A 26,202-nucleotide genomic window follows, 5' to 3' on the forward strand; every position below is an offset into this window, starting at 1 on the left:
ATATTGAAAAAACTCTTGACATGCTACGATTTTTTTTCCCCGGACCGGCTCTGTCCGAGGCAAAAAATCAGACATGTGCATTGCCCCATGATTAACATTGGTACATGAGCCATCCAAAATGTTGCCATATCACACTTGAACCGATAATTTGCCTGTCTGCACTTGTCCTAAATGTCGTAGCCACCTGAAAACAAGCCCACACAGCCACATCAACTGAAAAAATAAGTTATAAGTCTGTGAAAATTGCAACACTAACCAACTTTTTCTTTTTGCAAATCACAAATCTCAAATTTGTATTCGTTAACAATAAATGTAGCATTGTCTAATTGTACTGACATGGAAAATCATGTTGCCAGGTTAGAATTTCCTCACAATTAACATTTTTTCCATTGCATGGCACTTGAATTTTTTTTCAGTTTTCCAAGACATTATGTGATAAATGAAAGGGGTAATTTGAAACTACAATTTACCCTGGAAATAAAATAAACTATGTCAATGGAAAAATAAAAACAGTATGGCTCTTTCAATAAGAGAAGGAAATAACTATAGAGCACAAATGAACAAAAAATTGTCGATTGGGAAGGGTTTGAAAACCTATATTACCCATAAAATATGTTTTCTTTGTTCATTACATTGTACCATTCCTTTGTTTAGTCTTCCAAGAAAATTATGAAGAAAATTAACAATTGGGTGTTACCAGATGGGTGTGTTATCCTACACAGCTTGACACTGTCCAATCAGTGCTGACTATAGAGACACACCCCCTTTGAGAATATGAATGGAAACCAACCAGTTGTCAATTTATACATAAATTTCCAATAGAAGCAACAGTGGAAAGGCCCAAACACAGTTTTAAGAAAAGATATTCTAGAATAATTATTATGAAAAATACAAGAATTTGCTAACTTCTGTTTCCCTGATATACTTCTGTACTCTATTTTTTTCTAATTTTTTTGTAATTTCTTTTTAGGAATGGAAGACCCACCCTTACCCAGTCGAGATTTTTTTTTTTTTTTTTACTATTTTCAATGCCACTATATATTATGTATACGGGCAGAGAAAACTATCTTTCAACGCAATTTTGGTTAGTTTTCTCAAAGATATTTTATTGTGTATATTTTTTTTTTGCCTGCTGTAAGACACCCTCGGGGGCACTTAACGTGCATTTCTTGTTTACATTACTATTCTTACTTGTAACATATTATTACTGTCAAGCAATTCCTGTTAGAGGGGAAAGTATAGCGTTGGTGCTTACATTTCAAGGTGTCCTACCAGTTTTAGTCCATATAGTGCACCTGGCAATCACTCAGTGTACAAAGTGATACTCTGAGCTCATTCAGCCTGATAATTACAGACTATAGGTAATGTGCAAGAGGATAATTGATATCACAGATATCTGAAGGCCTATAATATTTTTCCTCTCTCTCTAAAGCAAAACGGGACAGAGAGATGATCCTCCATTATGTAGGATGTTTCAATGATTGATGGAAGTGCAATCCATTAATGAAGATTTTTATTTTACTCCTTGCCAGCTATAAGCAAACATCCTTCTTAGCGAGAAAATAATATTTTTATGGTACAAGTGGAGACAATTATAATGCAAGACTTAATACAATGCGGTTATCTGATTATGAATTACAATAGACTAGAAATATTCTTTATTCAGTTTTCTCGACTGGTACCTATTGAAATGTGTGATATAAGTAAAACAGGTTATTAAGTACGTATATATGTCAGAGGAGATTCTCATAGCGAAAATTCATTCTCAGAGATGGATGAATACATTGCGAATGATTGAATATTAATGAATGGAAATAAACTTGAGCTATTGTGTCGACAAAACGGATATAACAATGTAAACGCAGTCACGTAGTAAAATGTACTTGCATTGATACCAAGCAATTATTTGCATCGCTTTCTGGGAATGTTAAAAGAAATGAAAAGGTGAGATACATATGGAAGATATGTGAAGTTCTGAATACAGACTATGAGGTAAGTATTCATAAATGCTTATCCCAAAATAGCATTGCAAGAATAATGCATTTAAGTATAGGTACAGTACTTTCCAGGAGAGGAAACTTGCAAACTCATAAAATGAAAGGGTAATGAAAGTTTTACTGAAGTTCTCAACACGTCACTCTAGAGGATTTGCATGTATCTGGTACTTCTGCTATTCAAATCAGATGCTATATTAGACTTGCACGCACACTAACTGTGTTGTCTACCAAAATCACGAGTCAGTATTGGGTCCTCTTCTATCTAGTACATTTATTAACCGCTTCCCGACCGCCCACAGTAGATAAACGTTGGCACTTGCTGGGCTTTGTGCAGCGCCGACGTTTATCTACTGTCGGCGGTTTTGTGCCCCCCGGGACCCCCACGTACCTTACAACGCGGGGATCCCGGTGCACAATGCATGCTGGGACCCCCGACGTCATCGAGACCTGATTGGTTCAGGTCCTGATGACGTCAGCGTCACAGCAGCCAATGGGAGCGATCGCTGGGAAAGCTGCTTGTTTCCCGGCGATCTCCCTCATTGTAACGCGGCTTCTCCCTCTGATCTCACTGACAGATGATCAGAGGTGAAGCAGCGTTACTGTGCGACTAGATCGCTGCCTGGCACAGCTGATCGCTGCCTGGCACAGCTGTGCCAGGCAGCGATCTTGTCACACAGTAACGCTGCTTCACCTCTGATCATCTGTCATTGTGAGATCAGAGGGAGAAGCCGCGTTACAGTGTGCCAGGCAGCGATCTAGTCACATAGTAATGCTGCTTCTCCTCTGATCATCTGTCAGTGTGAGATCAGAGGAGAAGTGGCGTTACTATGAGTCAGATCGCAGCGCAGCGATCTTGTCACAAAAATAAAAAAAAGTAAAGAAAAAAAAAGAAAAAAGCAGGTACACAGGTTAGTGCTAGGGCTAGGGCAAGAGCTAGGGTTAGGGCTAGGGTTAGGGCTGGGATTAAGGTTATGGGTGTGTTGGTGTTAGGTTTGTGGTTAGGGTTATGGTTAGGGCTGAGATTAGGGTTAGGGGTGTGTTGGGGTTAGGGTTGGAATTAGAATTGGGGGTTTCCACTGTTTAGGTACATCAGGGGCTCTGTAAATGCAATATGACGCCCGCAGACCATTCCATAAAAGTCTGCATTTCAGAACGTCACTACTTCCCTTCCGAGCCCCACCGTGAGCCCAAACAGTAGTTTTCTCCCACATATGGGGTACCAGCGTACTCAGGACAAATTGGACAACAACTCTTAGGGTCCAATTTCTCCTGTTACCCTTGTGAAAATAAAAATTGGGGGCTAAAAGATCATTTTTGTGGAAAAAAAATGATTTTTTTATTTTCACGCCTCTACATTATAAACTTTACTGAAACACTTGGGGGTTCAAAGTGCTCACCACACATCTAGATAAGTTCCTTGGGGGGTCTAGTTTCCAAAATGGGGTCACTTGTGGGGGGTTTCCACTGTTTAGGTACATCAGGGGCTCTGCAAATGCACATGACACCCGCAGACCATTCCATCAAAGTCTGCATTTCAGAACGTCACTACTTCCCTTCCGAGCCCCACCGTGTGCCCAAACAGTAGATTTCTTCCACATATGGGGTATCAGCGTACTCAGGACAAATTGGACAACAACTTTTGGGGTCCAATTTCTCCTGTTACCCTTGTGAAAATAAAAATTGGGGGCTAAAAGGTCATTTTGTGGAAAAAAAAATGATTTTTTATTTTTATGGCAATACGTTATAAACTTCTGTGAAGCACTTGGGGGTTCAAAGTGTTCACAACACATCTAGATAAGTTCTTTAAGGGGTCTAGTTTCCAAAATGGGGTCACTTGTGGGGGGTTTCCACTGTTTAGGTACATCAGGGGCTCTCCAAATGCGACATGGCATCCGATCTCAATTCCTGCCAATTCTGCATTGAAAAAGTCAAACGACGCTCCTTCCGTTCTGAGCTCTGCCGTGTGCTCAAACAGTGGTTTAGCCCCACATCCGGGTTATCTGCGTATTCGGGAGAATTTGCACAAAAAATTTTGTGTTTTTTTTTTTCTTTTTACACCTGTGAAAATAAAAAAAAAAAGGTTTTGAAGTAAAATGTTTGTGAAAAAAAGTTAAATGTTTATTTTTTCCTTCCATATTCCATTCATTCATGTGAAGCACCTGAAGGGTTAATAAACTTCTTGAATGTGGTTTTGAGTACATTGAGAGGTGCAGTTTTTAGAATGGTGTCACTTTTGGGTATTTTTTGTTATATTGACCCCCCAAACTCACTTCAAATGTGAGGTGGTCCCTAAAAAAAAATGGTGTTGCAAATTTTGTTGTAAAAATGAGAAATCGCTGGTCAACTTTTAACCCTTATAACTTCCTAAAAAAAAAAAATTATGTTTCCAAAATTGTGCAGATGTAAAGTAGACATGTGGGAAATGTTATTTATTAACTATTTTGTGCGATATCACTCTCTGATTTAAGGGCATAAAAATTAAAAGTTTGAAAATTGCAAAATTTTCTAAATTTTCGCCAAATTTTGATTTTTTTAACAAATAAGCGCAGCTCATATCTAAAAATTTTTACCACCATCATGAAGTACAATATGTCATGAGAAAACAGTGTCAGAATCAGTAGGATCCGTTGAAGTGTTCTAGAGTTATGACCTCATAAAGTGACACTGGTCAGAATTGAAAAAATTGGCCCGGTCACGAAGGCAAAAACAGGCTCGGGTGTGAAGGGGTTAATGACCTTGTAGAGGACATACCGAGTAGAATTTCAATATTAGCAGATGATACTATGGTCTGCAAGGAAATCAACATAGAGGAAAATAATTTACTGTGGCTACGGAAAGTATTCAGACCCCTTTAAATTTTTCACTCTGTTTCAATGCAGTCATTTGGTAAATTCAAAAAAGTCCATTTTTTTCTCAATGTACATTCTGCACCCCATCTTAACTGAAAAAAAAACAGAAATGTAAACAATTTTGCAAATTTATTAAAAAAAGAAAACTGAAATATCACATGGTCATAAGTATTCAGACCCTTTGCTCAGACATAATATGTTAGGGAAAGTTAGGATAGAATATGGGTTGAACTAGATGGACTTAAAGTCTTCCTTCAACCTTAATAACTATGTTACTCATGTTTAAGTCACATGCTATCCATTTCCTTGTGATTCTCCTTGAGATAGTTCTACTCCTTCACTGGAGTCCAGCTGTGTTTAATTAAACTGATAGGACTTGATATGTAAAGGCACACACCTGTCTATATAAGACCTCACAGCTCACAGAGCACGTCAGACCAAATGAGAATCATGAGGTCAAAGGAACTGGCCAAGGAGCTCAGCGACAGAATTGTGGCAAGGCACAGATCTGGTCAAGGTTACAAAAGAATTTCCGCAGTACTCAAGGTTCCTAAGAGCACAGTGGCCTCCATAATCCTTAAATGGAAGAAGTTTGGGACCACCAGAAGTCTTCCTAGACCTGGCCGTCCAGCCAAACTGAGCAATCATGGGAGAAGAGCACTGGTGAGAGAGGTAAAGAAGAACCCCAAGATCACTGTGTCTGAGCTCCACAGATGCAGTAGAGAGATGGGAGATGGTTCCATAAAGTCAACAATCACAGCAGCCCTCCACCATTCAGGCCTTTCTGGCAGAGTGGCCCGACGGAAGCCTCTCCTCAGTGCTCAGTGCCAAACATATGAAAGCACGCATAGAGTTTGCCAAAAAACACATGAAGGACTCCCAGACTATAGTATGAGAAATAAGATTCTCTGGTCTGTTGAGACTAAGCTAGAACTTTTTGGTGATAATTCTAAGTGGTATGTGTGGAGAAAACAGGCATTGCTCATCACCTGCCCAATAGAATCCCAACAGTGAAACATGGTGGTGGCAGCATCATGCTATGGTGGTGTTTTTCAGCTGCAGGGACAGGACGACTGGTTGCAATTGAAGGAAACATGAATGCGGCCAAGTACAGAGATATCCTGGATGAAAACCTCTTCCAGAGTGGTCTAGACCTCAGTCTTGGCCGAAGGTTCACCTTCCAACAAGACAATGACCCTAAGCACATAGCTAATATAACAAAAGAGTAGCTTCAGAACAACTCTGTGACCATTCTTGACTGGCCGAGCCAAAGCCCTGACCTAAACCCAACTGAGCAACTCTGGAGAGACCTGAAAATGGCTGTCCCCCAACGTTCACCATCCAACCTGACGGAACTGGAGAGGATCTACAAGGAAGAATGGCAGAGGATTCCCAAATCCAGTTGTGAAAAACTTGTTGCATCATTCCCAAGAAGACTAATGGATGTACAAGCTCAAAAGGGTGCTTCTACTCAATACTGAGCAAAGGGTCTGAATACTTATGACCATGTGAGATTTCAGTTTTTCTTTTTTAATAAATTTGCAAAAATTTCTACATTTCTGCTTTTTTCAGTCAAGATGGGGTGTAGAGTGTACATTAATGGGAAAAAATTAACTTATTTGAATTAACCAAATTGCTGCAATGAAAGAAAGAGTGAAAAATTTAAAGGGGTCTGTATACTTTCCGAACCCACTGTAATACTACAGAGGGAGCTGGGGAAGTCGGAGGCTTGGGCTGGGAAATGGCAACCGACATTTTAACTAACTTTAGATAAATACAGGTGAAACCAGAAGTTTACACACACTATATGAAAAGACACAGATGCATGTATTTCTCAATATCTGACATGAACTCAGAATAAACCTGTCCTGTTTTAGGTCAATTAGGATTACCATAATAATTAATATTTGCCAAATGCCAGAATAATGAGAAAGAGAGAATGTTTTAAGGTATTTTTATTACTTACTGCAAAGTCAAAAGTTTACATACATTTAATTAGTATTTGGTACCATTTCCCTTAAACTGAATGACTTGGGTCAAACGTTTGGGATATCCTTCCACAACCTTTTAACAAAATATTTGGTAGGCATTTGGGCCCATTTCTCCTGACACAACTGGAGTAACTGACCCAGGTTTGTAGGTCGCTTTGCTTGCACCTGCCTTTTCAGCTTTGCCCATATATTTTCAATAGGATTGAGATCAGGGCTTTGTGATGGTCACTCCAAAACATTGACTTTGTTATCCTTAAGCCATTTACGCTTCCAAACACATATCATATGGGCAGTCCAGAATTGTTTAAAGGCAAAGTAATCTTATTGCATGTAAACTTTTGACTTTGCAGTAAGTAATAAAAATGTCTGAAATAAGTGATAGTGGCACTATTATACTGAATAACTTTTCAGCTGTAAATACAACAATAACTACGGATTGTTAAAGGGTAAATATGACAATAAAAAGTGAATTTGCGCTAGAGAGGTATTGTTGTTGAGGGAGAAAACAGTAAGTATCTGAATAACACCACAGGAAGGGAGAAAATTATTCCAGTACTTCGGTTAGTTGTAACAAAAACCGACTAGGGACACAGTTCCCTATGTATGGTTATCAAATCCTTAATGGCTGCGGTCAATCAATCCGATGAGCTAATCAGTCCTTATTCGCAGGTGAGGAAGGATTCAGCAGGTCATTTCTCCACTTCATTCCATACCTACAGCCTACTCCTGCTGAGTCTCCATCACCAAGCGCGGCTTTACCGGAAACAAGGTAAATGAACCTCCTCATTGGTCTGACTAATATTTTTAAATTCACTTTTTATTGTCAAGTAATAAAAATGCCTTAAAAAATTCTCTCTCTCATTCTGGCATTTGGCAAATATTAATAATTATGGTAATCCTAATTGACCTAAAACGGAATAGGTTTATTCTGACTTCATGTCAGATATTGAGAAAAACATGCATATGCGTCTTTTTATATAGTGTATGTAAACTTCTAAAAAAGACAAGAAGCCAGCGCTGCCTATGGTTAGTACACAATACATAAAGTGCATATGCACATATTGGTTTCTAACTGTACTTTAAACTGAGACATTTGGGAAACAATTGATCAATTCTTTGAGCCACCCCGCCACGTCTCTCTCAGATTGGGCAGTCCTACTTTATGTTTTTTATATACGCTGTGCCATTACGGCCTCCTACATGTATTAAAAGCAAGACTATATTAAATGCAAATGTACCTGAAGCATTTCTGAAACACTCCCATGGCGCCAGAAGGGCATGCGCCGATAAAGGCCGACCTGGTCCGGACAAGACATCCTGACATTTCAGATCTGACCTCCACACTGCCAAACCAGCAACCATGGATTAAGGGTGAAACAGGCCAAGACACAGATGCATAATCAAGTAGAGCCTATGGGGGAGGACAGGGCTGCTGTAAGTGTGTACAACAGTCTAGATCAATCACGATAAAGACATAAAGACAGATAAAATGTGGTGCATAACCAAGCACGTACGGCAAAAAGTGGGGGTCAACCACAAACCATGGAGACTACTGAAGCATGTCTAAATTTAAAAAAGTATTTAAAAATTTTAACCCCTTAACCCCCAAGGATGGTTTGCACGTTCATGACCGGGACAATTTTTACAATACTGACCACTGTCCCTTTATGAGGTAATAACTCTGAAACGCTTCCATGGATCCTGGTGATTCTGACAATGATTTCTCGTGACATATTGTACTTCATGTTAGTGGTAAAATTTCATTCAAATAACTTGCGTTTATTTGTGAAAAAAACGGAAATTTGGCGAAAGTTTTTAAAATTTTGCAATTTTCCAACTTTGAATTTTTATGCCCTTAAATCACAGAGATACGGCACACAAAAAACTTAATAAGTAACATTTCCCACATGTTTACTTTACATCAGCACAATTTTGGAACCAAAATTATTTTTTTTAGGAAGTTATAAGGGTTAAAAGTTGACCAGCGATTTCCCATTTTTGCAACACCATTTTATTTTTATGGACCACATCACATTTGAAGCCACTTTGAGGGGTCTATATGAGAGAAAATACCCAAAAGTGACACCATTCTAAAAACTGCACCCTTAAGGTGCTCAAAACCACATTCAAAAAGTTTATCAACACTTCAGGTGCGTCACAGGAATTTTTTGAATATTTAAAAAAAATGAACATTTAATTTTTTTTCACAAAAAAAATACTTCAGGTTTACGGTAATTTTTTTTATTTTACCAAGGGTAACAGGAGAAATTGGACTGCAAAAGTTATTGTGTAGTTTGTCCTGAGTACGCTGAAACCTGATATGTGGGGGGGACCACTGTTTCAGCGCATGGCAGAGCTCAGAAGGGAAGGAGCGCCGTTTGACTTTTTCAATGCAAAATTGGCTGGAATTCAGATCGGACGCCATGTCACGTTTGGAGAGCCCCTGATGTACCTAAACAGTGGAAACCCCCCACAAGTGACCCCATTTTGGAAACTAGACCCCCCAAGGAACTTATCTAGTTATGTGGTGAGAACTTTGAATCCACAAGGGCTTCACAGAAGTTTATAACGTACAGCCGTACAATTAAAAAATCATATTTTTTCCACAAAAATGATCTTTTCACCCCAAATTCTTATTTTTCCAAGGGTAACAGGACCCTAAAAGTTATTGTGCAATTTGTCCTGAGTACGCTGATACCCCACATGTGGGGGTAAACCACTATTTGGGCGCATGGCAGAGCTCGGAAGGGAAGCAGCGCCATTTGACGTTTTTGGCTGGAATTGAGATCGGACACCATGTCATGTTTGGAAAGCCCCTGATGTACCAAAACAGTGAAAACCCCCCACAAATGACACCATTTTGGAAAGTAGACCCCCCAAGGAACTTATCTAGATGTGTGATGAGCACTTTGAACCCCCCGTGCTTCGCAGAAGTTTATAACGCCCGAGCATGAAAATAAAAAAATCTTATTTTTCCCACAAACATGATCTTTTAGTTACCAATTTTTTTTATTTTCCCAAGGGTACCAGGAGAAATTGGACCTCAAAAGTTGTTGACAAATTGGTCCTGAGTACGCTGATACCCCATATGTGGGAGAAAACTACTGTATGGGCACACGTTAGAGCTCGGAAGGGAAGTAGCGACGTTTTGGAATGCAGACTTTGACGGAATGGTCTGCGGGTGTCATGTTGCTTTTGGAGAGCCCCTAATGTACCTAAACAGTGGAAACCCCATACAAGTGACCCTATTTTGGAAACTAGACCCCCTAAGGAACTTATCTAGATGTGTGGTGAGCACTTTGAACCCCCCAGTGCTTCACTGAAGTTTATAACGACCGGGTGTGAAAATAAACAAATCGTATTTTTTCAACAAACATGATCTTTTAGTCCCCATTTTTTTTATTTTCTCAAGGGTAACAGGAGAAATTGGACCCCAAAAGTTGATGTCCAATTTGTCCTGAGTACACTGATACCCCATATGTGGGAGAAAACTACTGTATGTGCACACGTCGAGGCTCAAAAGGGAAGTAGTGACGTTTTGGAATGCAGACTTTGATGGAATGCTCTGCGGGTGTCATGTTGCATTTGGAGAGCCCCTAATGTACCTAAACAGTGGAAACCTCCCACAAATGACACCATTTTGGAAACTAGACCCCCCACGGAACTTATCTAGATGTGTGGTGAGCACTTTGAACCCCCAAGTGCTTCACGGAAGTTTATAACGCCCGGGCGTGAAAATAAAACAATCATTTTTTTCCACAAAAATGATATTTTTGCCCCCAATTTTTTATTTTTCTAAGGGTAACAGGAGAAATTGGACCCCAAAAGTTGTTTTGCAATTTGTCCTGAGTAGTCTAATACCCCATATGTGGGAGTAAAACACTGTTTGGGCGCATGGCAGAGCTTGGAAGGGAAGGAGCACCATTTGACTTTTTCAACGCAGAATTGGCTGGAATTGAGATCAGACGCCATGTTGCATTTGGAGAGCTCCTGATGAGCTCAAACAGTGGAAACCCCCAATTCTAACTCCAACCCTAACCCCAACACACCTCTAACCCTAATCTCAGCCCTAACTCTAGCCCTAACCCTAATGGGAAAATGGAAATAAATACATTTTCTTTTAATTTTATTATTTTTCCCTAACTAATGGGGTGATAACGGGGGGTTTGATTTACTATTTATAGCGGGTTTTTACCTTTGGCAGCTGTCACACGTTAAAAGACACTTTTTATTGTAAAAATAGTTTTTGCATCACCACATTTTGAGAGCTATAATTTTTCCATATTTTGACCCACGGAGTCATGTGAGGTCTTATTTTTTGTGAGACGAGTTGACATTTTTATTGGCATCATTTTCGGGCACGTGACATCTTTTGATCGCTTTTTATTCCGATTTTTGGGACGCAGGATGAACAAAAACCAGCGTTTCATGAATTTCTTTTGGGGGTGCGTTTACACCGTTCTACCTGCGGTAAAATTGATAAAGCCCTTTTATTCTTCGAGTCAGTACGGTTACAGCGATACCTCATTTATGTCGTTTTTTTATGTTTTGGCGCTTTTATGCAATGAAAACAATTTTATATAAAAAATAATTATTTTTGCATTGCTTTATATAACTATAACTATATAGAGCTATAACTTTTTTATTTTTTCGCTGATGATGCTGTATGGCAGCTTGTTTTCTGCAGGACAAGATGACGTTTTCAGCGGTACCATAGATATTTATATGCGTCTTTTTAATCGCGTGTTATTTCACTTTTTGTTTGGCGGTATGATAATAAATCTTTTTTTTAATTATTTTTTCATTTTTATTTTTTAAGAGGTTCGCTAAAGGGGTTAACTAGTGGGACAGTTTTATAGGGCGGGTCGTTACGGCCGCGGCGATACCAAATATATGTACTTTTATTGTTTTTTGTTTTTTTTATTTCCAAAAAATGAATTTATTAGGGAATATTTTTTTTTTTTAAATCTATTTAGCGATTTTTTTAAAATTATTTTTACACTTTTTTTTTTTAACTTTATTACATTGTCCCAGGGGGGACATACCCGTCATGTGACAGATCGCTGATCTGTCACATCATAGATCACCGTGACAGATCAGCGATCTGTCACAGGCACTGCACAGGCTTTCCTCATGCCTGCGCTTTGCAGGCACTGAGGAAGCCAGCTCCCTGCAGGGCCCCGAAGGTCCCCGTCGCCATCTTGGATTCGGAGACCTGCAGGGATGGAACCCCCCGCAGCAGCGCTGCACATTGCGCTGCTGTGGGGGGCTCAGGGAAGCACAGAGGGAGCCCCCTCCCTGCCGATGCTTCCCTTTAACCCCCGGTACCCCACGATCGTGTTTGATCGCGGTGAGCAAGGGGTTAGCGTGTCGGGGGCGGCCCGTGACCGCCCCTGACACATTGTGCCAGTTGTCAGCTGTGATAATCAGCTGACACCCCGCCGCTATCAGCGGCGCTCACCACGTGAGCGCCGCTGATCACTGTGACGTACTATCCCATGCCTGGGAATTAAGTCCCAGGGCACATGGACGGGATAGTACGTCACATGACAGAAAGGGGTTAAATAGAAGTTCATTTTCACCCCCCTTTCGCCACATTCAAAATAAAATAAAAATAAATAAAAAACCTACACATATTTAGTAATGCTGCATTCAAAATCACCGGATCTATCAATATAAAAAAAGAATTAACATGATCGCTAAACGGCGTAACGAGAAAAAAAGTCAAAACGCCAGAATTAAGCTTTTTGGTCGCCACAATATTGCATTAAAATGCAATAACGGGTGAACAAAAGATCATCTTTGCACCAAAGTGGTATTATTAAAAACGTCAGCTCGGCGCATAAGAAATAAGCCCTCAACCAACCCAACATCATGAAAAATGGAGATGCTATGGGTATCGGAAAATGGCGCATTTTTTTAACAATCTTTGGAATTTTGTTTTCACCACTTAAATAAAAAAGGAACCTAGACATGTTTGGTGTCTATGAACTTGTAATGACCTGGAGAATCATCATGGCAGGTCAGTTTTAGCATTTAGTGAACATGGATAAAAAAAAAAAAAAAACACAACTGTGGTATTGCACTTTTTTTTAAATTTCACAGCACTTGGAATTTTTTCCATTTTCCAGTACAAGATATGTTAAAGCCAATAGTGTCGTTCAAAAGTACAACTTGTCCCGCAAAAAAAACAGGCCCTCACAAGAAGGCCATATTGACAGAAAAATAAAAAAGTTATGGCTCTGGGAAGAAGGGGAGCATAAAACGAAAGCACAAAAATTAAAATACCTCAGGTAAGTTTGAAATAATCACAAAATGATAGTCTATCGCCAATAGGCCTTGGATGTTAAAGGGATTATTGCACATAAAACATACCTATTTACAGGTTAGGTGGTAAATGTATGATTGGTGGACCTGATGGGACTCATAGCTATCTAGTGTATGGCAGTTCAGAAATCCTTGGCATTAACGGAAAATTATCAGCACGTGCAATTACTGCTCAAATGATTGTCAATAGGAATGGTGGCTACGCAGGACCACTTCGGCTTCATGTGAACTTTGGGCTCCCTGTTCTGCGGATTGGTAGAGTCTCAGCTTGAACCCTCGGCAATCGTAATATAATGTTTATGTGACAACACATTAAAACCTACAGTATTTGTAATAATAATAATACTAAGAATTTTATGTAGCGCCAACATATTCCTCAGCACTTTACAATTAACCTATTGAATTATTATAATTAAAAAATGTGAGAGCAATATGTTAGACAATCACTAAAAAACAAAGAAGATTTTTCAAGAGTGCTATAGCAGCAGCCACTGACTAATAACATTTTTTTTACAAAACAAAGTAACTCAGGGACTTGTCAGCAAAGTTTATTTAAGGGAAAAAGTAATATGGGAAACGTTTAGCAGAACACATTATAGACTAATATATTGAAGTCAGTTTTCTAGCCACACGAATCACGCTTTGACATATGGTAAAACAGTCTCCTGTGTTTACAAGCAGCTGGAGCCTAAATAATATCAGAAGTATCATCAGCTTACTCACATCATCTTTAACACCAAGAATTGTTGAGGTCAGTGCTTTCAAAGCGACAGTCCCCAGTATCCAAATCAATACCTGCAGCATCTGAAAATACAAAATATAAGGAAACCATGCTCGAATGTCCACAGTACAATGGCAGCTTTAGTTACTCGTCTGCATTTGTAAGTTTGGAAAAGCATTGCAAGTAAATTGTTTTTCTTAACTGGTTAACATCAAGATAATATTTTATACAACATGTCTGAGGCAACCAAGAATCCATCACGAAACTCCAGGAACTTAGTCTTTATGTCTTAATGTTGTGATGTCCGTTAATCATGATATACTGCATTGACTTAATATAACAAAAGTAGTTACAAAGTTTTAACATGTTTGTAGCTGAGAAAATGCAAACAGTATCATTAAATGGAATCAATCAGCGGGTGTTTATTATCAAGAAGCAGCATGGTGACGGGGCAGAGACCCTGAATCCAGATTCATCACTTAAGGCTCATACCCATTTGCGAGAAAAAAAATGGTCCGATTTCAGGACCGAAAAAACGGACGAGTGTCATGCGAGTGTAATCCGATTTTCGTGCGATTTTTCCATGGAACATCCGTATGACATGCGTATGCAATCCATAGGCAATGCGATTTTATCATGAGCGTTTACATATAGCTGTTCTCTCTATGTAAAAACTCATGTTAAAATAGCATTGTAAGAAAAAACTGTACACATTGTTTTAAAAACAAATATTCTGAAAAACATATACAGTGGGGAAAAAAGTATTTAGTCAGTCAGCAATAGTGCAAGTTCCACCACTTAAAAAGATGAGAGGCGTCTGTAATTTACATCATAGGTAGACCTCAACTATGGGAGACAAACTGAGAAAAAAAAATCCAGAAAATCACATTGTCTGTTTTTTTTTCATTTTATTTGCATATTATGGTGGAAAATAAGTATTTGGTCAGAAACAAGCAATCAAGATTTCTGGCTCTCACAGACCTGTAACTTCTTCTTTAAGAGTCTCCTCTTTCCTCCACTCATTACCTGTAGTAATGGCACCTGTTTAAACTTGTTATCAGTATAAAAAGACACCTGTGCACACCCTCAAACAGTCTGACTCCAAACTCCACTATGGTGAAGACCAAAGAGCTGTCAAAGGACACCAGAAACAAAATTGTAGCCCTGCACCAGGCTGGGAAGACTGGATCTGCAATAGCCAACCAGCTTGGAGTGAAGAAATCAACTGTGGGAGCAATAATTAGAAAATGGAAGACATACAAGACCACTGATAATCTCCCTCGATCTGGTGCTCCACGCAAAATCCCACCCCGTGGGGTCAGAATGATCACAAGAACGGTGAGCAAAAATCCCAGAACCACGCGGGGGGACCTAGTGAATGAACTGCAGAGAGCTGGGACCAATGTAACAAGGCCTACCATAAGTAACACACTACGCCACCATGGACTCAGATCCTGCAGTGCCAGACGTGTCCCACTGCTTAAGCCTGTACATGTCCGGGCCCGTCTGAAGTTTGCTAGAGAGCATTTGGATGATCCAGAGGAGTTTTGGGAGAATGTCCTATGGTCTGATGAAACCAAACTGGAACTGTTTGGTAGAAACACAACTTGTCGTGTTTGGAGGAAAAAGAATACTGAGTTGCATCCATCAAACACCATACCTACTGTAAAGCATGGTGGTGGAAACATCATGCTTTGGGGCTGTTTCTCTGCAAAGGGGCCAGGACGACTGATCCGGGTACATGAAAGAATGAATGGGGCCATGTATCGTGAGATTTTGAGTGCAAACCTCCTTCCATCAGCAAGGGCATTGAAGATGAAACGTGGCTGGGTCTTTCAACATGACAATGCTCCAAAGCACACCGCCAGGGCAACGAAGGAGTGGCTTCGTAAGAAGCATTTCAAGGTCCTGGAGTGGCCTAGCCAGTCTCCAGATCTCAACCCTATAGAAAACCTTTGGAGGGAGTTGAAAGTCCGTGTTGCCAAGCGAAAAGCCAAAAACATCACTGCTCTAGAGGAGATCTGCATGGAGGAATGGGCCAACATACCAACAACAGTGTGTGGCAACCTTGTGAAGACTTACAGAAAACGTTTGACCTCCGTCATTGCCAACAAAGGATATATCACAAAGTATTGAGATGAAATTTTGTTTCTGACCAAATACTTATTTTCCACCATAATATGCAAATAAAATGAAAAAAAAACAGACAATGTGATTTTCTGGATTTTTTTTTCTCAGTTTGTCTCCCATAGTTGAGGTCTACCTATGATGTAAATTACAGACGCCTCTCATCTTTTTAAGTGGTGGAACTTGCACTATTGCTGACTGACTAAATACTTTTTTTCCCCACTGTATATATATATTTTATATAGGTCTGGAGCCAAATCTCTGATGTTGCTCCCAGTGTGTACATACATACGTACATACATACATACACACACGTATATCTATATCCGAAGGATCAAAACCCCCTAGAAACAATATCTTTATTAAATAGTATGTTAAAAATGGGCATCAATAGTATTCATAAATCCAATAATACAAAAATACATAGTACAAATTGGGTTAAAGGGGCAGAAATGGGGGCTAAATTCACCCTAGACATTTCCCTTCCTAACCGCGGAGGTTGACACCCAAGTAATACGACATGGCGTCCCCGCTCAACGTGGAATGTCCCTAACTGACGCTTTCTAAAAATTATCTAATCTGCTGGCCAGCAACAACATCCCAAGTAGTGTAGAATAATAGCTGCACAAGGGGAATGGAGACTCTATGGCACATTTTTACAATAATCTCTACAGACCTCACAAGCAGACACACAAAATATGAAAACCATTACACATCCACTAGGTGGGTGTACGAAAATGAATATGAGCTGTCTATGCAGAGGAATTAATAGCACAAACCCACAGAATGAATGAATAGGTGATGTGTATATTTAACCCCTTCATGACCAAGCCTATTTTGACCTTAATGACCAGGCCATTTTTTGCAATTCTGACCAGTGTCCCTTTATGAGGTAATAACTCTGGAACGCTTCAACGAATCCTAGCGATTCTGAGATTGTTTTTTCATGACATATTGGGCTTCATGTTAGTGGTAAATTTATGTCGATAATTTTTGCATTTATTTGTGAAACAATCAGAAATTTGGAGAAAATTTAGAAAATTTCACAATTTTCAAATTTTGAATTTTTATTCTGTTAAACCAGAGAGTTATGTGACACAAAATAGTTACTAAATAACATTTCCCACATGTCTACTTTACATCAGCACAATTTTGGAAACAAAAGTTTTTTTTGTTAGGAAGTTAGAAGGGTTAAAAGTTGACCAGCGATTTCTCATTTTTACAACAAAATTTACAAAACCATTTCTTTTAGGGACCACCTCACATTTTAAGTCACTTTGAGGGATCTATATGGCAGAAAATACCCAAAAGTGACACCATTCTAAAAACTGCACCCCTCAAGCTACTCAAAACTACATTCAAGAAGATTATTAACCCTTCAGGTGTTTCACAGGAACTAAAGCAACGTGGAAGGAAAAAATGGACATTTTAATTTTTCCAACAAAAATTTTCTTTTAGCATCAATTTTTTCATTTTCACATGGGCAACAGGATAAAATGGATCCTAAAATTTGTTGTGCAATCTCTCCTGAGTACACCGATACCTCATATGTGGTCATAAACCACTGTTTGGGTGCATGGCAGGGCTCAAAAGGGAAGGTGCGCCATTTGACTTTTTGAATGGAAAAAATGCTGGAATAATTAGCGGTTGCCATGTCGCGTTTGGAGAGCCCCTGTGTGCCTAAACATTGGAGCTCCCCCACAAATGGCCCCATTTTGGAAACTAGACCCCCCAAGGAACTTATCTAGATGCATCACAAATTGATCCGTAAAAAAATTTTTTCACAAAAATTTTCTTTTAGCCTGTTTTTTCATTTTCACATGGGCAACAGGATAAAATGGATCCTAAAATTTGTTGGGCAATTTCTCCTGAGTACCCCGATACCTCATATGTGGTCATAAACCAATGTTTGGGAGCACGGCAGGGACCGGCAGGGAAGGAGCGCTATTTGACTTTTTGAATGGAAAATTAGCTCCAATCGTTATCGGACACCATGTCGCATTTGGAGAGCCCCTGTGTGCCTAAACAGTGAAACCCCCCCCCCAAATGACCCCATTTTGGAAACTAGACCCCTTATGGAACTTATCTAGATGTGTGGTGAGCACTTTGAACCCCCAAGTGCTTCACAAAAGTTTATAACGCAGAGCAGTGAAAATAAAAAATCATTATTTTTCCTCAAAAATGATTTTTTAGCACGCTATTTTTTATTTTCACATGGCTAACAGGAGAAATTGGACCACAAAAATTGTTGTCCAGTTTGTCCTGAGTACGCTGGTACCCCATATGTGGGGGGAACCACTGTTTGGGTGCACGGCAGAGCTCAGAAGGGAAGGAGCGCCATTTGACTTTTTGAAATGAAAATTACCTCTAATCGTTAGCGGACATCATGTCGTGTTTGGAGAGCCCCTGTGTGCCTAAACAGTGAAAACCTCCCACAAATGACCCCATTTTGGAAACTAGACCCCTTATGAAACTTATCTAGATGTGTGGTGAGCACGTTGAACCCCCAAGTGCTTCACAAAAGTTTATAACGCAGAGCCGTGAAAAGAAAAAATATTTTTTTTCCTCAAAAAAATATTTTTTAGTGCGCAATTTTTTTTTTTCACACGGGGTACCAGGAGAAATTGGACCCCTAAAGTTGTTGTCCAGTTTTTCCTGAGTACGCTGGTACCCCATATGTGGGGGGGACCACTGTTTGGGCACACGTCGGGGCTCGGAAGGGAAGTACTAACATTATGAAATGCTGACTTAAATGGAATGGTCTGGGGGAGTCATGTTACGCTTGCAGAGCCCCTGATGTACCTAAACTGTGGAAACCCCCCACAAGTGACCCCATTTTGGAAACTAGACCCCCAAGGAACTTACCTAGATGTGTGGTGAGCACCTTGAACCCCGAAGTGCTTCACAGAAGTTTATAATGCAGAGCAGTGAAAATGAAAATCTTTTTTTTTCCTCAAAAAAAATAATTTTTAGCCCACAATTTTTTCACAAGGGTAACAGGATAAATTGGACCCCAAAAGTTGCTGTCCAGTTTGTCCTGAGTACGCTGGTACCACATATGTGGGGTGACCACTGTTTGGGCACACATCGGGGCTCAGAAGGGAAGTAGTGACATTATGAAATGCTGACTTTGATGGAATGGTCTGCGGGTGTCATGTTCAGGGCCGCCATCAGGGCATTACTGCCCTGACTGGCGTATGGGGCCCGGCGGGCAGAGGGGGCCCGCATCGGGCCAGGTCTCCTCTCTGCTCACTGGGCCGCTACCGGCAGGTAAACCGGACCCTGGCTCGTGGCACTGAGGGTGGCAGCTAAACGCTACTGACATGCGGGCCTGGGGGCCCGCACGTTAATAGTTAACAGCTGCCAGCCAATCGGAGGCTGGCAGCTGACGTCAGCCGCAGCACGGCACCTCGCCAGCGTCTGAAGTTAGTGTCAGTCGCCGGCTAGAGCGCGCTGCAGCATGGAGGGACGGAGGGAGCCTTGCCCGCCGCTGGACCGCGGCCAGGTAAGGAGAACTTTTTTTTTTGACAGCGGCGATCTGGGGGGCCCGGGGGCAGAGTGCTGGACTGGAGCAGAATGCTGGACTGGGGCAGAATGCTGGACTGGGGGCAGAATGCTGAGCATGGGGCAGAATGCTGGACTGGGCACTGGGGCAGAATGCTGGACATGGGGCAGAATGCTGGACATGGGGCAAAATGCTGGACTGGGGCAGAATGCTGAACATGGGGCAGAATGCTGGACTGGGGCAGAATGCTGGACTGGGACAGAATGCTGAACATGGGGCAGAATGCTGAACATGGGGCAGAATGCTGGACATGGCGCAGAATGCTGGACATGGCGCAGAATGCTGGACATGGCGCAGAATGCTGGACATGGCGCAGAATGCTGGACATGGCGCAGATTGCTGGACATGGCGCAGATTGCTGGACATGGCGCAGAATGCTGGACTGGGGCAGAATGCTAGACTGGGGCAGAATGCTAGACTGGGGCAGAATGCTGAACATGGGGGCAGAATGCTGAACATGGGGCAGAATGGAGATACGGGGCATGATTGGAGACAGATCGCACAGGATCATGGGGCAGGATGGATACAATGGAGATCATATGGGGGCAGAATGGATACTCATGAGGGCGGGATGGGAGAACATATGGCTAAAGCCAGGAATGAGACACACGGGGGTCAGGATGGGGGATATTATTACCATAGGGGCTAATTAAGGACTATTATTACTGCAGTGATGTATTTAATTTGTTGAGGATACTGTTTTAAATGGGGGGGGCGGTCCTGTACTGTGCAGAGCAACACTATGTCGCCTTTTTTTCTTCATGTGGTGTATTGTAGAAGTTGGGAAAAAATAAGTAATGTGTTCTGCAAGCGGAGATAACTGTCATTTCCTGCAGAGAGGAGTCCTGGCTAGAAGACGTGATGGTGATCTGTGCTGGATGAATGAAAAGCAAGGATGAAGGACTTCACCTAGAGACATCACTGGTGAGTTAGTGTGTTACCTGTACACTGACACTATACATTGTTCACTATATACAGAGGTCCTGTGTATAATGTCACCAGTGATCAGTGTTACCTGTACATTATATACAGAGCTCCTGTGTATAATGTCATTGATCACTATATTACCTGTACACAGACACTGCATACTAAATACAGATCTCCTGTGTATAATGCCACTTATGGTGATAGTATTGTGTTTTTTTATTAATGGTCAGTATTGTAGTATTTAGTCACCATGTGGTGGTAATATGTGGTCTGGGCATGGTGCGGTGGTATTTGTCCCTTGTGAGTGCTATTATTTTGTCACTTTGGTGGTAATATGTGGTCTGGGCATGGTGCGGTGGTATTTGTTCCTTGTATGTGATATTATTCGGTCACTATGGTAGTAATATGTGGTCTTGTGGCGGTATTTGTTCCTTGTATGTGGTATTATAGGTCACTATGTTGTGGTAATATGTGGTCTGGACATGGTGTAGCGGTATTTGTTCCTTGCATGTGATATTATTGGTCATTTTAAAAATTGAAAAATAAATAAAAATATACCTAAAGTGTATTGAATATTTTAATAAATATTTAATAGGTTACAGTAGAGTAGGGCCTGGTCAAAAGTGTCTACCCTGTTAATGTGGCGGCTTAAAAAAATCTTTTGTCCAAAGCAAAAGCTGCCGATTATATGTGTGATCTGGTGATGGGAACTGTTAATGTGTTATAGGTGAGAAGTGGAGTTTTTCCAAGAGATAGCAGTGGGACAGTGGACAGTTTGAGGGGTGGAGGCGGGGCTGGGTGGAGCCTTTGAGGAGTCTCAAGGGTGCCCCGAAAATTTTGTCAGTAAGGGGCCCCGAAATTCCTAGTGGCAGCCCTGGTCATGTTACATTTGCAGAGCCCCTAATGTACCTAAACTGTGGAACCCCCCCACAAGTGACCCCATTTTGGAAACTAGACCCCCCAAGGAACTTATCTAGATGTGTGGTGAGCACTTTAAACCCACAAGTGCTTCACAGAAGTTTATAACGCAAAGCTGTGAAAATAAAAAATCATTTTTTTCCTCAAAAATGATTTTTTTAGCTCGCTAATTTTTATTTTCACAAAGATAACAGGAGAAATTGGACCCCAAAAGTTGTTGCCCAGTTTGTCCTGAGTACGCTGGTACCCCATATATGGGGGGAACCATTGTCTGGGCACACGTAAGGGCTCGGAATGGAAGTAGTGACGTTTTGAAATGCAGACTTTGATGGAAAGATCTGCGGTCGTTGTAACGTTTGCAGAGCCCCTGATGTGCCTAAACAGTAGAAACCCCCCACAAGTGACCCCACTTTGGAAACAAGACCTTCCAAGGAACTTATCTAGATGTCTGGTAAGCACTTTGAACCCCCAAGTGCATCACAGACGTTTATAACGCGGAGACGTGAAAATAAAAAAATCATTTTTTTCCACAAAAATAATTTTTTAGCCCCCAATTTTTTATTTTCCCAAGGGTAACAGGAGAAATTAGACCCCCAAAGTTGTTGTGCAATTTTTTCTGAGTACGCTGATACCCCATATGGGGTAAACCACTGTTTGGGCACACGTCGGGGTTTGGAAGGGAGGGAGCACCGTTTGACTTTTTGAACGCAAAATTGGCTGGAACCAATGGTTGCACCATGTCACGTTTGGAGACCCCCTGATGTGCCTAAACAGTGGAAAGCTCTCAATTCTAACTCCAACCCTAACCCCAACCACCCCTAACCACAGCCCTAACCCTAATCCCAACCCTAACCATAACCCTAACCCCAATACACCCCTAACCCTAACCCCAACCCTAACCATAACCCTAACCACAAATATAACCCTAATCCCAACCCTAACCCCAACACATCTCTAACCCTAATCTTAACCCTAATTCCAACCCTAACCCTAATTCCAACCCTAACCCTAATTCTAACCCTAACCCTAATTCCAACCCTAACCCTAATTCTAACCCTAACTCCAAGGCTAACCCTAACTCTAAGGCTATGTGCACACGTACCGGAACTCTCGCGGAAATTACCGCGAGAATTCCGGAATTCCATTCCGCGGGAAAATCGCATTTTAAATTCCCGCGGAAAAAATAGCATTTTGCAAGTGTATTTAGCTTGCAAAATGCTAGCGTTTTCCAAGCGATCTGGAGCATCACTTGGAGAACTGATTGACAGGTTCGTCACACTCGTCAAACATAGTTTTTGACAAGTGTGACCAACTTTTTACTACTGAGGCCGCCTATGCAGCATCAGTAGTAAAAGATAAAATGCAAAAAAAAATAAAAAATGGTGTTATTCTTACCTTCCGACGTCCCGCGCAGCCGTTCCCGGTAATCCTTTGCGAAAATGCCCGCGATTACGTCCGTTCTCGCGGGATCGCGATGTCTCGCGGTAATTCGCGATGACGTCGCGCGAATGACCGTGAGACTTCGCGATCCCGCAAGAACGGACGTCATCGCGGGCATTTTCGCAAAGGCTTACTGGGAACGAGAGCGTGGAAAGAAGCGGAAAGGCTGCGCGGGACGCCGGAAGGTGAGAATAACAATATTTTTTATTTTAAATTCTATTTTTTACAGGGATATGGTACCCAAAGCCCGGAGGACAGTCTCCTCTCCTCCGGACCGTGGGTACCATCCGCAAATGTTCTGCTTACTTTCCGCATGGTGTGCACAGCCACATGCGGGAAGTAAGCGGAACAATGCATTCCTATGGGTGCGGGATCGCCGCGATTCCGCAAAATTAATGAGCATGCTGCGGTTTTTACTGCGAAGCGATTCCGCCGCGGTAAAAACCGCAGCACTAGCACAGCATTGCGGAATCCCATAGGAATGCATGGGATGCTTATTTTTCGCGGCAAAATCGCACGGTTAAAACCGCCGCGGAAACGCGAAAAAAACACCACGTGTGAACTCAGCCTAACCCTTATTCCAACCCTAACCCTATTTCCAACCCTAACCTTAATGGAAAAATAAAAATAATTTCTTTATTTTTTTATTTGTTCCTGCCTATGGGGGTGATAAATGGGGGGTTTATTTACTTTTCATTCTATTTTGATCACTGTGAGAGTTTATCACAGTGATCAAAATGAATGAATGGAATCTGCAGCCGGCGGGCACACTGCGCATGCGCCCGCCATTTTCCAAGATGGCGGCGCCCATGGAACAGGATAGCGGGACACCGGGAGCCAGAGCGTGACATAGGAGGTACCGGGGGGTGAGGGGGGAGCGGAGAGAAGGGGGAGGGAAGCAGATGATAACGGCGGCGGCACATTGCCGCCGTCAGTCGGTAACGGGGTCCGATCGGCCCCGTGAGTCGTGTGGGGGGGGGTTGGATCACGGTCTCCAGCCATGTCCGATACTACTGCAGTATCAGCCATGGCTGGATTGTAATATTTCATCAATTTTCATTGATGAAATATTGCTATCGGTCTGATTGGCAGTTTTCACTTTTAACAGCCAATCAGAGCGATCGTAGCCACGTGGGGGCGAAGCCACGCCCCCTGTGGTGAAGCACAAAGCCCCCTGTATCTGCGAGTTGGGTGACCTTTCAGTGACCCCAGTCACCCGACCCGCAGGGGGGCTTTAAAGTCATGACGCCACATAGGCGTCACTGGTCGGATTGGCACCGACTTTCATGACACCTATGTGGCGTCATTGGTCGTGAAGGGGTTAACATCAGTAACTAAGTATTATGAATGCAAAAAAGCCCCAGTGGAGCCTCAAATGGCCTGAGCCATAGCAGGACGGCTCAAAGATTAAACTAGGAGGATGATAAAGACAGCAGGAGCAGATGAGGGGCCGTGAAACAGCCAAAGACCCTACCCATGGTCCAGCCCCGATACACAAAGCTATGATTATCAGAAATCTTCAAACCTTGATTACAGAAAATCCACAAAACAGATTTCTTCACCACAGGTATCACTTTACTCAGCATTACGTAATGTGTGTACCTTACTTAGCAAAATCCTGCTTATAGGGTCTCCTTAATATCCAAGGCAGAAATAAAACACACATGATAAAAAAGAAACCTGTAGGACAGGTTTATGTAAAGGCAACTCAGAATCTATTCAGTTTGATTCCTCTGATATCAGAATCTCAACAGTAAACCAAGTGCAAAAAAAAAGGCAACAAGAACTAATCAAACAGCTAGCAAAGAATCAGAGTTAACGCTCTAATATCTAACCTATAACCCACCAGAACTGAAGTACTGGTTTAAATAGTTAAGAAACCGAGGACCACAAAGGGAACCTGTCACCAGAAAAAAAGCTATTAACCTGCAGTGTCAGTCTAGGCCGAGGGAGTGGATATATATACTCAGAGTGATGACTGAACCCGCACCGGTGCTACCCCAGTGACTAAACCTGGAATGCTTGCAGGGGGAATGAAGTTACCGTATATACTCGTGTATAAGCCGAGATTTTCAGCCCATTTTTTGGGGCTGAAAGTCCCCCTCTCGGCTTATACACGAGTCATATACCTGGGGGTCGGCGAGGGAGGGGGAGCGGGGTGTCAGAGATCATACTCACCCCCCCGGCACGGTCGCTGCAGCCTCGCTTCTCCACGGTCTCCCTTCCTGCCTTCAGCGGTCACGTGGTACCGCTCATTAAACTCATGAGTATGCGCATATTCATGATTGTAATGAGCGGTATCACGTGACCGCTGAAGGAAGGGAGACCGTGGAGAAGCGAAGCTGCAGAGACCGTGCCAGGAGGGGGTAAGTATAGCGATATTCACCTGTTCGGGGTCCATCGCTGCTCACCGCTGTCTGCTGCATCCTGTGTGACGTTTAGCCAGCAGGGGGCGTGGTGACGTGGTTAGTGCACGCTGCGCCCTCTGCTGGCTGAACAGTCACTGACACAGGAAGCAGCGATGGACCCCAGACAGGTGAATATCTCAGGTGCCGGGTCCTGAGCAGTAGAGGCAAGTATGGCATTTTTTTTGCAGCAGCAGCACATGGGGGCATAATATATGGAGCATCTTATGGGGGCAGCATATGGGGGCATATTCTATGGAGCAGCATATGGGGCATAGTCTATGGGGCAGCATATGTGGCATAGTCTATGGGGCAGCATATGTGGCATAGTCTATGGAGCAGCATATGGGGGCATATTCTATGGAGCAGCATATGGGGCATAGTCTATGGAGCAGCATATGGGGCATATTCTATGGAGCAGCATATGGGGCAGCTTATGTGGCATAGTCTATGGAGCAGCATATGGGGGCAGCATATGGGGGTATATTCTATGGAGCAGCATATGGGGGCATATTCTAAGGGGCAGCATATGGGGGCATAGTCTATGGAGCAGCATATGGGGGCATAGTCTATGGAGCAGCATATGGGGGCATATCCTATGGGGCAGCATATGGGGGCATAGTCTATGGGGCAGCATATAGGGGCATAGTCTATGGAGAAGCATATAGGGGCATAGTCTATGGAGCAGCATATGGGGGCATAGTCTATGGAGCAGCATATGGGGGCATAGTCTATAGGGCAGCATATGGGGGCATAGTCTATGGGGCAGCATATGGGGGCATAGTCTGTGGAGCAGCATATGGGGCATAATCTATGGGGCAGCATATGGGGCATATTCTATGGGGCAGCATATGGGGCATATTCTATGGGGCAGCATATGGGGGCATATTCTATGGGGCAGCATATGGTGGCATAATCTATGGAGCATCTTATGG

At 42.1% G+C, this 26,202-nt stretch overlaps 1 protein-coding gene across 1 annotated transcript in view; it reads right to left on the reverse strand.

Moving 5' to 3' along the window:
• The window catches only part of DPY19L1 (dpy-19 like C-mannosyltransferase 1), a 342,123-nt gene that overhangs the window by 86,893 nt on the left and 229,028 nt on the right, over positions 1 to 26,202 (reverse strand). Inside the window, exon 13 of the mRNA XM_073549963.1 lies at positions 13,888 to 13,968. Coding sequence (XP_073406064.1) covers positions 13,888 to 13,968 — 81 coding nt within the window. The remainder of the gene's footprint in view (positions 1 to 13,887; positions 13,969 to 26,202) is intronic.

Source organism: Dendrobates tinctorius, unplaced genomic scaffold, assembly GCF_039654945.1.
Source record: "Dendrobates tinctorius isolate UK_male_01 unplaced genomic scaffold, ASM3965494v1 ptg000162l, whole genome shotgun sequence".
In the NCBI taxonomy this organism is placed as follows: Eukaryota; Metazoa; Chordata; class Amphibia; order Anura; family Dendrobatidae; genus Dendrobates; species Dendrobates tinctorius.